The sequence below is a fragment of the Somniosus microcephalus genome, chromosome 33, assembly GCF_052327205.1.
Source record: "Somniosus microcephalus isolate GS21.2 chromosome 33, FLI_Smic_1.0, whole genome shotgun sequence".
NCBI classification, from domain to species: Eukaryota; Metazoa; Chordata; class Chondrichthyes; order Squaliformes; family Somniosidae; genus Somniosus; species Somniosus microcephalus.
The window spans coordinates 33705544-33721576 of record NC_141019.1 but is presented as its reverse complement, the minus strand read 5'-3'; the positions used below and the strand labels follow the sequence as shown (position 1 = coordinate 33721576).

At 49.5% G+C, this 16033-nt stretch overlaps 1 protein-coding gene across 1 annotated transcript in view; it reads right to left on the bottom strand.

Moving 5' to 3' along the window:
• Positions 1–534: 534 nt before the first annotated feature.
• The window catches only part of LOC147097131 (zinc transporter ZIP10-like), a 40367-nt gene continuing 24868 nt past the window's right edge, over positions 535–16033 (bottom strand). Inside the window, exons 5-11 of the mRNA XM_085973004.1 lie at positions 14634–14803; positions 13346–13516; positions 7749–7854; positions 6713–7084; positions 4785–4865; positions 3247–3437; positions 535–1828 (exon numbers count right to left, since the gene is read on the bottom strand). Of these exons, the coding sequence (XP_085829130.1) occupies positions 1676–1828; positions 3247–3437; positions 4785–4865; positions 6713–7084; positions 7749–7854; positions 13346–13516; positions 14634–14803 (1244 nt within the window). The 3' untranslated portion in view covers positions 535–1675. The remainder of the gene's footprint in view (positions 1829–3246; positions 3438–4784; positions 4866–6712; positions 7085–7748; positions 7855–13345; positions 13517–14633; positions 14804–16033) is intronic.

The following is a 16033-nucleotide window of genomic DNA, read 5'->3' as shown; positions in this document are numbered from 1 at the left end:
TGAGGTATATCAGAGTGTTACAGTGAGGGGTGTGGGGTATATCAGTGTTACAGTGAGGGGTGTGAGGTATATCAGAGTGTTACAGTGAGGGGTGTGGGGTATATCAGAGTGTTACAGTGAGGGGTGTGAGGTATATCAGAGTGTTACAGTGAGGGGTGTGGGGTATATCAGAGGGTTACAGTGAGGGGTGTGGGGTATATCAGAGGGTTACAGTGAGGGGTGTGAGGTATATCAGAGTGTTACAGTGAGGGGTGTGGGGTATATGAGAGTGTTACAGTGAGGGGTGTGGGGTATATCAGTGTTACAGTGAGGGGTGTGAGGTATATCAGTGTTACAGTGAGGGGTGTGGGGTATATCAGAGTGTTACAGTGAGGGGTGTGGGGTATATGAGAGTGTTACAGTGAGGGGTGTGGGTATATCAGTGTTACAGTGAGGGGTGTGGGGTATATGAGAGTGTTACAGTGAGGGGTGTGGGTATATCAGTGTTACAGTGAGGGGTGTGGGGTATATCAGTGTTACAGTGAGGGGTGTGGGGTATATCAGAGTGTTACAGTGAGGGGTGTGGGGTATATCAGTGTGTTACAGTGAGGGGTGTGGGGTATATCAGAGTGTTACAGTGAGGGGTGTGGGGTATATCAGTGTTACAGTGAGGGGTGTGGGGTATATCAGAGTGTTACAGTGAGGGGTGTGGTGTATATTAGTGTTACAGTGAGGGGTGTGGGGTATATCAGTGTTACAGTGAGGGGTGTGGGGTATATCAGAGTGTTACAGTGAGGGGTGTGAGGTATATCAGAGGGGCGCGGAGTACAGCAAGAATGCCCAGGCACTGGACACAATGCAGAAAAAGGCAAGTCAAGTGGTACCCAGCTTAAGTGGGACTAGCTGAGAGCCGGCACGGGCTCGATGGGCTGAATGGCCTTCGTCCGTGCTGTAACCATTCTATGATTCTATGATTAAGGCACCTGAGCTGGGAGGAGATGATGGGCTTGTTTACTCTGGAGAAGAGAAAAGCTCAGGGGAGAGATTATTGAGGGAGTCGATAAATTGAATCCCAGTAACGTGTGACGTTGCCACAATGTCTGGAAGCAGGGGACACGGGCTGAAGCTTTAAGAGGGAAGGAGAACAGAGCGTGTTGATTTAGTTACTTTCCATAGAAGGTGGTGAATGTTTGGAACACACTGTCCAGTCAGTGTGGGAACATTTAAGGGAGAATTGGAAGATATTTGACGGAGCTGGTGGCGGACGGCAGTCGTTTGCGGTCCTGTACTTTTCTGCGGTGCCTTGCCGTGACCAATGTTCCCTCTAATTTTTTGGGGGGTCACACGGCCCATTCAAAAATCCGCACATGCGCGTTTCTTGCATTTAAAAACCGGTGAGCCGGCTGCGCGGGAGCTCCAGAGCGCTGCGTGGCCGCGTAGCTTAAAGGGAACATTGGCTGTGATCCTGAACCATTATCCATGGGGACAGGTATCGAATGGGGCTTTAGACAAAGTGTGTCACCTGAGAACATATGGAGCCTTTCAACTCAAATACTGTTGCAGTTCACTTCGAAATACATGGAAATGGGTTTAAAAATATGAACCTGTAATGAGCTGCTCCCATTTTGACAGAGAAGAATTAAGAGCATTCTGTGTAATCGATGAACCCTACCCCACTCCTGTACGATTTAAAATGTTAAAAACTGATGTTGATTAGAATGCGGTCCTCAAACAAAGCGATGCACAGCATGATTCCCACTCCCAGCAGGAAGCCCAGGTTTTGACCCATAAAATGTCCGAGACAACCCCGTTGTTTGGTATCCGATTGGCCACGCAACATTTCAGGGAGCTGCAAGAAAGAGGGAGAGATTATGACGGCAGCCAGATCTTACACACGGTTCCTGTGATTATTACATAGGAACAGGAGGAGGCCATTCAGCCCCTCGAGCCTGTTCCGCCATACAATTAGATCATGGCTGATCTGTATTCTAAATCCATCTGTTGGTTCCACATCACTTAATAACCTTGTCTAGCAAAAATCTAACGATCTCCAATTTAAAATTGTTAATTGACCCCCAGCACCAACTGCTTTTTGTGGGAGATATCCACACTTCTACCACCCTTTGTGTGAAGAAGTGTTTCCTAACTGAGTTGAAAGGAGACCTATGCATAGAGGCAGAGGGTATGGCTGAGGTGCTAAATGAGTACTTTGCATCTGTCTTCACCAAGGAAGAAGATGCTGCCACAGACATAGTGAAGGATGAGGTAGAGGAGATACTGGATGGGATAAAAATTGAAAAAGAGGAGGTACTGGGGGGAAGTGGGACTACCTGAAGTGCTCTTGCAGAGAGCCGGCACAGGCTCGACGGGCCGAATGACCTCCTTCTGTGCTGTAACCATTCTATGATTCTCTCCTTCATATTCCCTAAGACATTGCCTCCTTGCAGAGATAGTGTTGCACTGTCGGAGGGGCAGTACTGAGGGAGCGCCGCACTGTCGGAGGGGCGGTACTGAGGGAGCGCCGCACTGTCGGAGGGGCAGTACTGAGGGAGCACCGCACTGTCGGAGGGGCAGTACTGAGGGAGCGCCGCACTGTCGGAGGGGCAGTACTGAGGGAGCGCCGCAATGTCGGAGGGGCAGTATTGAGGGAGCGCCGCACTGTCGGAGGGGCAGTGCTGAGGGAGCGCCCCACTGTCGGAGGGGCAGTACTGAGGGAGCGCCGCACTGTCGGAGGGGCAGTACTGAGGGAGCGCCGCAGTGTCGGAGGGGCAGTACTGAGGGAGCGCCGCACTGTCGGAGGGGCAGTACTGAGGGAGCGCCGCACTGTCGGAGGGGCAGTACTGAGGGAGCGCCGCACTATCGGAGGGGCAGCACTGAGGGAGCGCCACACTGTCGGAGGGGCAGCACTGAGGGAGCGCCACACTGATGGAGGAGCAGTACTGAGGGAGTGCTGCACTGTCAGAGGTGCCGTCTTTCAGATGTAATGTTAAACCGAGGCCCTGTCTGTTCTTTTCCCAACAACACCACTAAAAATAAGATTCTGGTCATTCGTCTCACTTGCTGTTTGTGGGAGCTTGCTGTGCACAAATTGGCCACTGCTGTGTTTGCGTACATAAGAACAGTGACTACACTTCAAAAGTACTTCATTGGCTGTGATGCGCTTTGGGACGTCCTGAGGTCGTGGAAGGCGCTGGAGAAATGGGAGTTTTTTTTTCATTTCTCAAAAGTTTAGTTTTATTAAAAATAAACTTTAAAAAATCTACTCACCATGTCGACCAAAGCAACATAAAGGAACATGCCAGCAGTGCCTGCGAAGATCCATGGTGTTACGTGGATTGTGTACTGTCCAATAGCAATGCCAATCACTAGGCCCAAGTAACTGAACAGAGCAGACACCAGGTTAAATGTTACAGCCTGTCTCACTCTCATCCCTGCCTGCACCAATACAGCAAAGTCCCCTGAAATACAGAGACGGGTTAAACTGTTAGAGGGAGGGGATCTTCCATAGAATCCAGGACAATCTGGCTGAACCATATCATTCACCAAAAACCAGCCCAAGTACCACCATTACAAAAGCAAAATACTGCAGATGCTGGAAATCTGAAATAAAAACAGAAAATGCTGGAAATACTCAGCAGGTCAGGCAGCATCTGTGGAGAGAGAAACAGAGTTAACGTCTCAGACCCTTCGTCAGAACCACCACCATTGTTGGATAATATCTGATGGAGCAAAAGCTGGAGATGAAGGAACACATAGATCAAGCAAAGTGTCAAAGGAGAGAGAGGCAAACAGTCACAGAGAGACAGAGGTAGAGGCAGAGAGACGGAGAGAGAGAGAGAGACAGAGAGAGAGAGAGAGACGGAGAGAGAGAGAGACAGAGAGAGAGAGAGAGACAGAGAGAGAGAGAGAGAGAGAGAGACAGAGAGAGAGAGAGACAGAGAGAGAGAGAGAGACAGAGAGAGAGAGAGACGGAGAGAGAGAGACAGAGAGAGAGAGAGAGAGACAGAGAGAGAGAGAGAGAGACAGAGAGAGAGAGAGACAGAGAGAGAGAGAGAGACGGAGAGAGAGAGAGACAGAGAGAGAGAGAGACGGAGAGAGAGAGAGAGACAGAGAGCGAGAGAGACGGAGAGAGAGAGAGAGACAGAGAGAGAGAGACAGAGAGAGAGAGACGAGAGAGAGAGAGAGACAGAGAGAGAGAGAGACAGAGAGAGAGAGAGACAGAGAGAGAGAGAGACAGAGAGAGAGAGAGACAGGGAGAGAGAGAGACAGAGAGAGAGAGAGAGACAGGGAGAGAGAGAGACAGGGAGAGAGAGAGAGAGAGAGAGAGAGAGAGAGAGAGAGAGAGACAGGGAGAGAGAGAGACAGGGAGAGAGAGAGAGAGAGTCACAGAGAGAGAGAGAGAGACAGACAGACAGAGAGAGACGAGAGAGAGAGACAGGGAGAGAGAGAGACAGGAGAGAGAGAGAGAGAGAGTCGCAGAGAGAGAGAGAGAGAGAGACAGACAGAGAGAGACGAGAGAGAGAGAGAGACAGAGAAAGAGAGAGAGAGAGAGGCAGAGAGAGAGAGAGGCAGAGAGAGAGACAGGGAGAGAGAGAGAGAGACAGAGAGAGACAGACGGACAGAGAGAGACAGGGAGACAGAGAGAGAGAGAGAGAGAGACAGAGAGACAGACGGACAGAGAGAGACAGGGAGACAGAGAGAGAGAGAGAGACAGAGGGAGAGACAGAGGGAGAGAGACAGAGAGAGAGAGAAAAAGAGAGAAAGGAGACAGATTATTAGATAATCTCTAACGGTGCTGTACTCACCAAGCTCATGGGGAAGCTCATGGCAGAACACAGCGATGGAGGTGCTCAATCCTCCCGGGATCCCCGTGGAAAACGCAGCTCCTGTTGGTGAGAATGAATAAAAGTGACTTTGCTGAGACCTGTGGCCAGCCCCGACTGTCACAACATGCTCTGTATAGCCAGGATGATGCCGGATATCAACAATTTCCTAGCACCGACATCACCACCTTGAAGAGGACAAAAGTCATCAGAAAATAAATTAATTTCATCTGGCCGCTGAGTGGAACGATGCACATTTGGTGCTGTCAGGTGTCGCAAAGTGTCAGCCATGGATTCAAGTCCCACTCCAGAGACTTGAGCACAAAATCTAAGGCTGACACTCCCAGTGCAGTACTGAGGGAGTGCCGCACTGTCGGAGGGGCAGTACTGAGGGAGCGACGCACTGTCGGAGGGCAGTACTGAGGGAGTGCCGCACTGTCGGAGGGGCGGTACTGAGGGAGCGGCGCACTGTCGGAGGGGCAGTCATGAGGGAGTGCCGCACTGTCGGAGGGGGCGGTACTGAGGGAGCGCCGCACTGTCGGAGGGGCGATACTGAGGGAGCGCCGCACTGTCGGAGGGGCAGTACTGAGGGAGCGCCGCACGGTCGGAGGGGCGGTACCGAGGGGGAGCTGCACTGTCGGAGGGGCAGTACTGAGGGAGCGCTGCACTGTCAGAGGGGCAGTACTGAGGGATCGTTACACTGTTGGAGGGGCAGTACTGAGGGAATGCTGCACTGTCGGAGGGGCAGTACTGAGGGAGTTCTGCACTGTCGGAGGGGCAGTACTGAGGGAGCGTTACACTGTTGGAGGGGCAGTATTGAGGGAGAGCTGCACTGTCGGAGGGGCAGTACTGAGGGAGCGCCGCACTGTCGGAGGGGCAGTACTGAGAGAGTGCCGCACTGTCGGAGGGGCGGTACTGAGGGAGCGCCACACTGTCGGAGGGGCAGTACTGAGGGAGTGCTGCACTGTCGGAGGGGCAGTACTGAGGGAGCGCCGCACTGTCGGAGGGGCGGTACTGAGGGAGCGCCGCACTGTCGGAGGGACGGTACTGAGGGAGCGCCGCACTGTCGGAGGGGCAGTACTGAGGGAGCGCCGCACGGTCGGAGGGGCGGTACCGAGGGGGAGCTGCACTGTCGGAGGGGCAGTACTGAGGGAGCGCTGCACTGTCAGAGGGGCAGTACTGAGGGATCGTTACACTGTTGGAGGGGCAGTACTGAGGGAATGCTGCACTGTCGGAGGGGCAGTACTGAGGGAGTTCTGCACTGTCGGAGGGGCAGTACTGAGGGAGCGTTACACTGTTGGAGGGGCAGTATTGAGGGAGAGCTGCACTGTCGGAGGGGCAGTACTGAGAGAGTGCCGCACTGTCGGAGGGGCGGTACTGAGGGAGCGCCACACTGTCGGAGGGGCAGTACTGAGGGAGTGCTGCACTGTCGGAGGGGCAGTACTGAGGGAGTGCCGTACTGTCGGAGGTGCCATCTTTCAGATAAGATGTTAAACCGAGGACCCGTCTGCCCTCTCAGGTGGATGTAAAAGATCCCACAGTCACTATTTTGAAGAAGAGAAGGGGAGTTCTCCCCCCGGTGTCCCGGCCAATATTTATCCCTCAACCAACATCACTAAAACAGATGATCTGGTCATTGTCACATCGCTGTTTGTGGGAGCTTACTGTGCACAAATTGTCTGCCACGTTTCCTACATTACAACAGTGACCACACTTCAAAAAAAGTACTTCATTGGCTGTAAAGTGCTTTGGGACAGCCTGAGGTCGTGAAAGGTGCTGGAGAAATGCAAGTCTTTCTTTCTTTCTAACTCTCTGCGCTCAGGGGCACAACTTCAACTGATCAGAGAAAGAATGAAACAAAAGTCTCTCAGCCCTCACCAGACACAAGTCTTCAACACAACGCTTCTTACCAATTGCTAGGCCATCGGTGAAGTTATGCACACCATCGCCCATGATAACCATCCAGGCAATATTTGCAATCCCAGCATTCTTTATGCCTTGCACTGCATGGGAATGGCCATGGGAATGGCCATGGGAATGGCCACAGGAATGGCCATGGGAATGGCCACAGGAATGGCCATGGGAATGGCCATGGGAATGCTTGGAGTGGTCACTTTCTGGGCCCTCGTCAGTTTTAGTGGTAGTTTGTTGAGTAGAGGGTCTCCAAGGTGTCACTGCTGCCTCCTCCTGATCTTGCTCAGGTGTGTTGAAAGATTCTGGGTGTTCAAAGGCACTCAGTGTAACTTCCCAGTTGTCCTCTTTGTGAGCACAGTCATCTGAACCTAAAACAGGGGTCCGGGTAAGGATGGAAAGGATTAGACAGGCACTTAGACTTCAGGTAGGTCGTGCATTCAACATGAAACAAAAGAACTTTATACACGTACTCCCCCCCCCTCCCCCCCACATCCTTGGCCAAAAGAGCAAGGGGACAACCAGCTCTCGGGGATTTGTCAGATGCTCGATCAATTGTTCATTTTAAATCTGAGATTGATAGATTTCTGTTAACCAAAGGTATTAAGGGATATGGGCCAAAGGATATGGAGTTAGGTCACAGATCAGCCATGATCTCATTGAATGGGGGAACAGGCTCGAGGGGCTGAATGGCCTCCTCCTGTTCCTATGCCATTCTTTAAAAGGGTCCTTGCTGTACGAGAGCGGTTCCCTCCCAGGAGGTGGCTCTCCTCCCGTTTTCCTGCCTTCTTGTGCAGAAGTGTCTGGCTTCCACTTGGCTGAGCTTGGGAACTTGGCGCGTTCAGCCTCGCAGTCTCAAAACCGCACCCAATGGGTTCCAATGCATGGCGGCCCAATCCTCAGTCCCCTTTACCCACACTGCTCCGAGTGCTTGGGCCGGGCTTACTGAGCAAGTTTCATTTTCTTCTTGTGCACCGCTTCCCCTCCCCAAACCATTGCCCCCCTCCTGCAGCTAAAGCTTGCAATTCAAATTACCTCGGGCAGGCTTTAAACGGCTAAGTTCAAGGTTAGCTCTCTCGTCCACTTGGATGCTGGCAAGGTCTTTCTCCATATAAAAGCGCTGGCGTCTTCTGCCTGTCGACTGGAGAACAGAAAGGTCTCGTTGATAAAAGATGGGAAGAAAGCAGCTGTCCGCTTATAACTGAATGCATTTGCTGCCAACCCAAGGGCAATTCTATTCAGCTTCACATTGAGCGCGAGATCTCTCCTAAAACCCTTCACGCTTCATAAGTATCAACATCCAGACGTTTAATTCTTGAAATAGGGTGGGGGGGTGCGGGTGAATAAAAATATATCTATATATTACAGTCCCCACCGCTTCTAGTGGGCGAGTTTGTGCCAACGCGATTTGCCCGCTATATGCGATGGCCAGTATAACATGTCCGCACTATAAGAGTGTTGTCAGCAGACTGGAGGAGCAGAGAGTGGGACAACCATTTCCATAGAATTACATAGAATATACAGCACAGAAACAATCGGCCCAACCAGTCCATGCCGGTGCTCATGCTCTGTTTAAACAACCCAAACACCTCAATAGGGGGAGTGGGCCTTTGGCGTAGCGGTAGCATCCCCGCCGCTGGGCCAGAAGGTGTAGAGTTTCGAACCCCGCTCCAGACAGTCCCGGCAAGTGGAGTCGGAGCTCCGGCTCTAAATTCTGGGTTGACATCCAGCGGGATACTTGCGTCCGTGGGTGTGGGTGGCCCCCCCCCTCCTTGTATGGGTTGTGGGAGCCCGTAAAACCCTCCCGCCATAGGACTAACCACCCTAATGGCTGGTACGAAGATGGTTACGGTCACGGAAGGAGCGTTAATCGCGGCCAGAAATCCTTCCACCACTTCATACAGTTCCCCAAAGGGAACAGTGTGAAGACACGTACGACGACGACCTCAATAGGGCACTAAATTTCGGCTGCTGGGATGATTGTGCCTGAAGTGTCATTTTTGTTAAATTAAAGATATATTTAAAAACACGCATCAGTTTGCCCAGTGTACTTCACTCACACGATGTCACAGGTGAGTAAGCACAGTCTGAAATAAACGGAGCATGTAAGACGCGATAGCCGGCAACTCCGAAATTGGTGTTAATGCAAATGGCTAATGGTTAACGCGTTTTAGCCATTATGAGAGACTGCCTGCCAATGTTCCCTCTAAAAAACTTTTTTGCGCGCAGTCCCTTTAAATTTGCTGCGCGGCATCTCTTCCAGCGGCAGCGGCGGGTGAGTGGTCTCGCGGAAAGATTACGGCCCGCTTTAAACGTGGACATTTTAAATGGTGGGGACTGCATTAAAAATCTTGTGCATACGCACACTTCCCGGGAGAGGGGGAGGGGTGGAAGAGAGACACCTGTTGAGCCGCTTCCAAAAACTTTTCACAGAACGGGCATGGAACAAATTCCACAAAACAGGACTATCGGAGGGAAGAGTACCAAACAACAACAGATGGCGTGTTGGCGAGATATTGGAGTTAATGTGCTAAATGTTCCCCTGCTGATTCGGAGCATTGCTTCACCTGATCAACTCTCCCCATCATCAGCAGGGAATAGCCCCAAAAAACCTAGAAAGTGTCCCGCCCACCTCCCTCCTCCCTATTTTGAAGATGAGATAAAGTGGGAGGAGGCTCGAGTGGCACATAAACACCGGCATGGACTGGTGGGGCCGAATGGCCTGTTTCTGTGCTGTACTCTCGATGTATTTTCTCCCCCCTCCTCTCCTGATGGTGTTGACTCCTCAGCGGGGCACAGTTCCAAATCTGCTGGCTGCCCTCCAAGTGGCCATTCTTCACGTTAGCCTAGAGAGCGAGTGTGGGCTGGCCATTCCACCATAAGAACATAAGAACATAAGAAATAGGAGCAGGAGTAGGCCAATTGGCCCCTCGAGCCTGCTCCGCCATTCAATAAGATCATGGCTGATCTGATCCTAACCGCCAATCCACTATGACAGGACTATCTCCTGAATCTAACAGAATTAGACACACGAAATAGGAGCAGGATCAGGCTACACGGCCCCTGGGCCCGCTCCGCTACCCACAGGGCCATGACCTATCTGAACCTAGACTCATGTCCAAATTCCTGCCCGCTCCCCGTAACCCTTAATTCCCTTTTCTACTAGGAAACTGTCTATTTCTGTTTTAAATTTATGTAATGATGTAGCTTCGACAGCTTTTTGGGGCAGCATATTCCATGGACCTACCACCCTCTGAGTGAAGTAGTTCCTCCTCATCTCAGTTTTGAAAGAGCAGCCCCTTATTCTAAGACTATGCCCCCTAGTTCTAGTTTCACCCATCATCTGGAACATCCTCCCTGCATCCACCCGATCCAACCCCTTCATAATCTTATATGTTTCAATACGATCGCCTCTCATTCTTCTGAACTCCAATGAGTAGAGTCCCAATCTACTCAACCTCTCCTCATGTGTCCATCCCCTCATCCCCGGGATTAATCGAGTGAACCTTCTTTGTACTGACTCGAGAGCAAGTATGTCCTTTCTTAAGTATGGACACCAAAACTGTATGCAGTATTCCAGGTGCGGTCTCACCAATACCTTGTACAACTGAAGCAATACCTCCCTATTTTTATATTCTATCCCCCTAGCAATGAAAGCCAACATTCCATTGGCCTTCTTAATCACTTGCTGCACCTGCATACTAACCTTTTGAGTTTCGTGCACCAGGACCCCCAGATCCCTTTGTACTTCAGTACTTTCAAGTTTCTTGCCATTAAGATAATAACTTGCTCTACGATTTTTCCTGCCAAAGTGCATAACCTCACACTTTCCAGTATTGTATTCCATCTGCCAAATCTCTGCCCACTTACTTAGCCTGTCTATGTCCCCTTGCAGGTTTTTTATGTCCTCCTCACTCACTACTTTCCCTCCCATCTTAGTATCATCTGCAAACTTTGACGTGTTACACTCGGTCCCCTCCTCCAAATCGTTAATATAGATTGTAAAGAGTTGGGGACCCAGCACTGACCCCTGCGGAACACCACTAGTTACTGATTGCCAGTCTGAATATGAACCATTTATCCCAACTCTCTGCCTTCTGTTAGAGAGCCAATCCTCTATCCATGCCAGAATATTACCCCCAATCCCGTGATTTTTTATCTTAAGCAATAATCTTTTGTGTGGCACCTTGTCAAATGCCTTTTGGAAGTCTAAATACACTACGTCCACTGGTTCACCTTTATCCACCCTATATGTTACTTCCTCAAAGAACTCCAGCAAATTTGTCAAACATGACTTCCCCTTCATAAAACCATGCTGACTTTGTCTTATTAAATTATGATTATCCAAATGTCCTGTTACTGTCTCCTTAATAATGGACTCCAAAATTTTACCTACCACAGATGTTAGGCTAACCGGTCTATAGTTTCCAGCCTTCTGTCTACTGCCCTTTTTAAATAAGGGTGTTACATTAGCAGTTATCCAGTCTGCCGGAACCTTTGCCGAGTCCAGGGAGTTTTGGAAAATTATTACCAATGCATCCACAATCCCTACCGCCACTTCCCTCAAAACCCTGGGATGTAAGCCATCAGGTCCAGGTGATTTATCCGCCTTGAGTCCCATTATTTTACCAAGTACTACTTCCTTAGTGATTTTAATCGTATTTAGCTCCTCCCCCCCTATAGCCCCCTGCTTGTCAAGTGTTGGGATATTCTTGGTGTCCTCTACTGTAAAGACTGATGTAAAATATTCATTCAGTGTTTTTGCCATCTCCATATTTCCCACCATTAATTTCCCGGTCTCATCCTCTAAGGGACCAACATTTACTTTAGCCACCCTTTTTCTTTTTATATAACTATAAAAACTCTTACTATCTGTCTTTATATTTTTTGCTAATTTACTTTCATAATGTATCTTCCCTTTCTTAATCAATCTTTTTGTTATTTTTTGCTGTCTTTTAAAGTTTTCCCAATCCTCTATCCTCCCACTAGATTTGGCTACCTTATATGCCCTTGTTTTTAGTCGAATACTATCCTTAATTTCTTTACTTAGCCACGGATGGCTGTCTTTTCTTTTACACCCTTTTTTTCTCAGTGGAATATACTTTTTTTGGAATTTGTAAAATAACTCCTTAAATGTACACCACTGATCATGTATCGTCTTATCCTTTAACCTATTTTCCCAATCCACTTTACTCAATTCCGCTCTCATACCTTCATAGTCTCCTTTATTCAAGCTTAGCACGCTTGTTTGAGATACAGCCTCCTCACCCTCTAACTGAATATGGAATTCAACCATGTTATGGTCACTCATTCCAAGGGGATCCTTTACTAGGACATTTTTAATTAATCCTGTCTCGTTACACAGGACCAGATCTAAGGTTGCTTGCCCCCTGGTTGGTTCAGTTACATACTGCTCAAGAAACCCATCCCTAATACACTCAATGAACTCATCCTCAAGGCAGCCCTGCCCAATTTGATTCGTCCAATTTATATGATAGTTAAAATCCCCCATAATTATAGATGTTCCCTTATTACAAGCCTCAACTATTTCCTGATTGATACTCCGTCCAACCGAGTTGCGACTGTTCGGAGGCCTATATACTACACCCACTAGTGTTTTTTTCCCCTTATTATTCCTTATCTCCACCCAAACTGTTTCATTATCCTGATCCTTTGACCCAATATCATTTCTCTGTATTGGTAGGCACCACAGCAGAGACTGATCCTGGGCTCACGTAACATCCGCACACTCTATCCACTGGGGAAGGGTCACTGGACAGTGATCAGGAGCATTTCCCCCGTGCCAATTCCCCCCCCCCCCACCCCAAGGCACTTTGGCCAGCTACAGCTGCCCCAGTGGAGAGTACCTAAATCAACAAAGACCAGGGATCCAATCTGGGACCTTCCTAGTCTGTGTCTCAGTTCCACACTGGGTGGTTTTACCATCTGGGAGAGCAAAAACTAGAACCTTTTACTAAAGCGATGAGCATTCTCTGTCTGGTTTCTTTTCCTGTATGGCGCTATATAAATGCAAGCCTTTCTTTCTTTTTCTTTCAAACACATGCTCATGAACAGGAGTTTTTGACTTGTCAGTCAGCAACTCCGAATGACATTGACCCCTTTAAGCAATATCTGAGACTCTGATCACTGTATCGGCTGTGGGCTCAGTGGGTCGCACTCTCGTCTGAGTCAGAAGGTTGTGGGGTTCAAGCTCCCACCCGAGACTTGAGCACAAAAACCTAGGTTGACACTCCCTAGGTACTGCATTGTCGGAGGTGCCGTCTTTCGGATGAGACGTCAAACCGAGGCCCCGTCTGCTCTCTCAGGTGGACGTAAAAGATCCCATGGCACTGTTTGGAAGAAGAGGAGGGGGGGAGTTATCCCCGGTGTCCTGGGGCCAATATTTATCCCACAAGCAACATAACAAAAACAGATTATTTGGTCATTATCACATTGCTGTTTGTGGGAGCTTGCTGTGTGCAAATTGACTGCTGCGTTTCCTACATTACAACAGTGACTACACTTCACAAAGTATTTCTTTGGCTGTGAAGCGCTTTGGGACGTCCTGAGGTTGTGAAAGGCGCTGTAGAAATGCGAGTCTTTCTTTCACTGCTCATTATTTCAGCACTTACCCTGCCTCCGCTGCAGTTCCTGAACAAAGCCAGGAGATTCTCAATTAGAAAAAGCAGATAGATGCCCCCCAACGCAGCGAGCCCTTTCCAGATAGCGTCCTTCTCGGCCAGGAGCAGGTGTCTGCCCGCATTCTCCGAGTTCTTGTGACTGTGATCATGGCTGTCCTGAGCCTAAAGAAAAAGACAAGGCTTCACAATCGGGGTGCACAGCTCACAGCAAGACCCACCCCACATGTTGAGCAAGGGCAGATGTTCCACTCGTATCCAGTATTGTACAGCTTGTGCGTGTCTCGGTGTCAGCTCCTGTGCATCTACCAGTATTTACATTGCTTTTATAGACTTTTTAAGAATAATACACCTCTTTAGGAGTCTGCAGACCGGGTACATTCCTCAATTGAAGGGACTTCCAGATCGCTGCCCGATGCCATTTGACCTAGCCACTAGCAAGCGCCCAAAGTGCCAGAGTACTGGAGAATTAAAGTCTGAAGGGTAGTGGAAATCTGGAACTCGCCCCCAAAAGGCACTGAAATTTGAGAGACTGAGATCGATAGATTTTTGTTAGGTAAGGGTATCAAGGGATATGGATCAACGGCAAGTAAATGGAGTTGAGGTACAGATCAGCCATGATCTCATTGAATGGTGGAGCAGGCTCAAGGGGCTGAATGGCCTCCTCCTGTTCCTAATGTAACAGGCTCGAGGGGGGCTGAATGGCCTCCTCCTGTTCCTAATGTAACAGGCTTGAGGGGGGCTGAATGGCCTCCTCCTGTTCCTAATGTAACAGGCTCGAGGGGGCTGAATGGCCTCCTCCTGTTCCTAATGTAACAGGCTCGAGGGGGGCTGAATGGCCTCCTCCTGTTCCTAATGTAACAGGCTCGAGGGGCTGAATGGCCTCCTCCTGTTCCTAATGTAACAGGCTCAAGGGGGGCTGAATGGCCTCCTCCTGTTCCTAATGTAACAGGCTCGAGGGGCTGAATGGCCTCCTCCTGTTCCTAATGTAACAGGCTCGAGGGGGGCTGAATGGCCTCCTGTTCCTGTGTAACAGTCTCGAGGGGCTGAATGGTCTCCTCCTGTTCCTGTGTAACAGGCTCGAGGGGCTGAATGGCCTCCTCCTGTTCCTAATGTAACAGGCTCAAGGGGCTGAATGGCCTCCTCCTGTTCCTAATGTAACAAGCTCAAGGGGAACTGAACGGCCTTCTCCTGTTCCTAATCTTCTCTCCTAGCAGTTGAAGGTCGAGTGGCATTTAATACGTTGAGCTGGGGTGAAGATGGGGCAGCCAGTTGTACTTACGTGAGGTATCAGGTGAAGCAGGGCGTCTGCGGATAGCGTGCCGATCGCCACCGCCACCAGGAAGGTGAGGAGGACCTTGCAAAAGGAGCGGCTGAGGAAGGGGATGATGGCGACGGCCATGAGTGACGTCAGGCTGATCAGAGTAATGGCAACAAAGCCCCAGCCCCACACTGTAAGGAGGAAGAAAGGGCAGGTGAAAGGAGGCCACACATTTCAGAGAAAAATTTCAGTTAAAGAAAAATTCTTCTACTAAACTGCTATTATTAACCTCCTCCATCTAGCAGGAGAATTTTTCTTTATCCTTTACACACGGAGCAAGATGTATTCTTGGACGTTTTTTCCTGGTTGTCCCGTCAGCTCTCCTGAAGGCGCTGACTCACTCACGCTGGACTACATTCCGCAGATACCGGAAGCCCTGCACTGCCTCATCCAATTGACCGTTCGAAGTTTAGCCAGTGAATTTCAGCAGGCTGTTCAACTGTAGGTGTATCACAGCTAAACCCAATTTTGTCCTCACCCATCACACACACATTCCAGGAAAGGTCACAGGATTCTGAGCAGTGTGAATCTAGGTCTACCAGGTAGAATAGCCACAGTAAGCTTTTCAAATATATATCCACATATTAGTATTCATTGAAACATATAAGATTCTGAGGGGGGGATTGACAGGGTAGATGCTGGGAAAATGTTTCCCCCCTGGCTGGAGAGTCTAGAACCAGGGGTCACAGTCTCAGGATAAGGGGTCGGCCATTTAGGACTGAGATGAGGAGGAATTTCTTCACTCAGAGGGCGGTGAATCTTTGGAATTCTCTGCCCCAGAGGGCGGTGGAGGCTCAGTTGCTGAGTATATTCAAGACTGAGATCGATAGATTTTTGGACTCTGGGGGAATCAAGAGATATGGAGATCAGGCAGGAAAGTGGAGTTGAGGTCAAAGATCAGCCATGATCTCATTGAATGGCGGAGCAGGCTCGAGGGGCCGTATGGCCAACTCCCGCTCCTAATTCTTATGTTCTTACTTATTTCGCAATGGCTATACAAGGTTCGGCCTGGAGTAGTGGAGACATTACCTCATTAACCATCATGAGAAGAGATTAAGAAATATAGTAAGTATATAGTAAATCAATCAAAGCAGACTGTAGGGAGGTAATCTGGTGTGAATAGGCTTGCGTTATGAATGCACTGGGAAGAGATATGAGGAAGGTCATAACTGATCCCCACGGTTTGTTATTAGTGAGAGAGGTGATTGCACAGGCTCGTTGAAGGGAGATTAGCCAGACGCAGTTAGAAACACGTTGACATAACGACATTACGTTAGGAGGACGTAATTAAACATATAAAAAGATACAGACACTGGGGCTCCTTGGGAACCTTTTAAATCTAGTCTTGCTGAGGCTAGTGT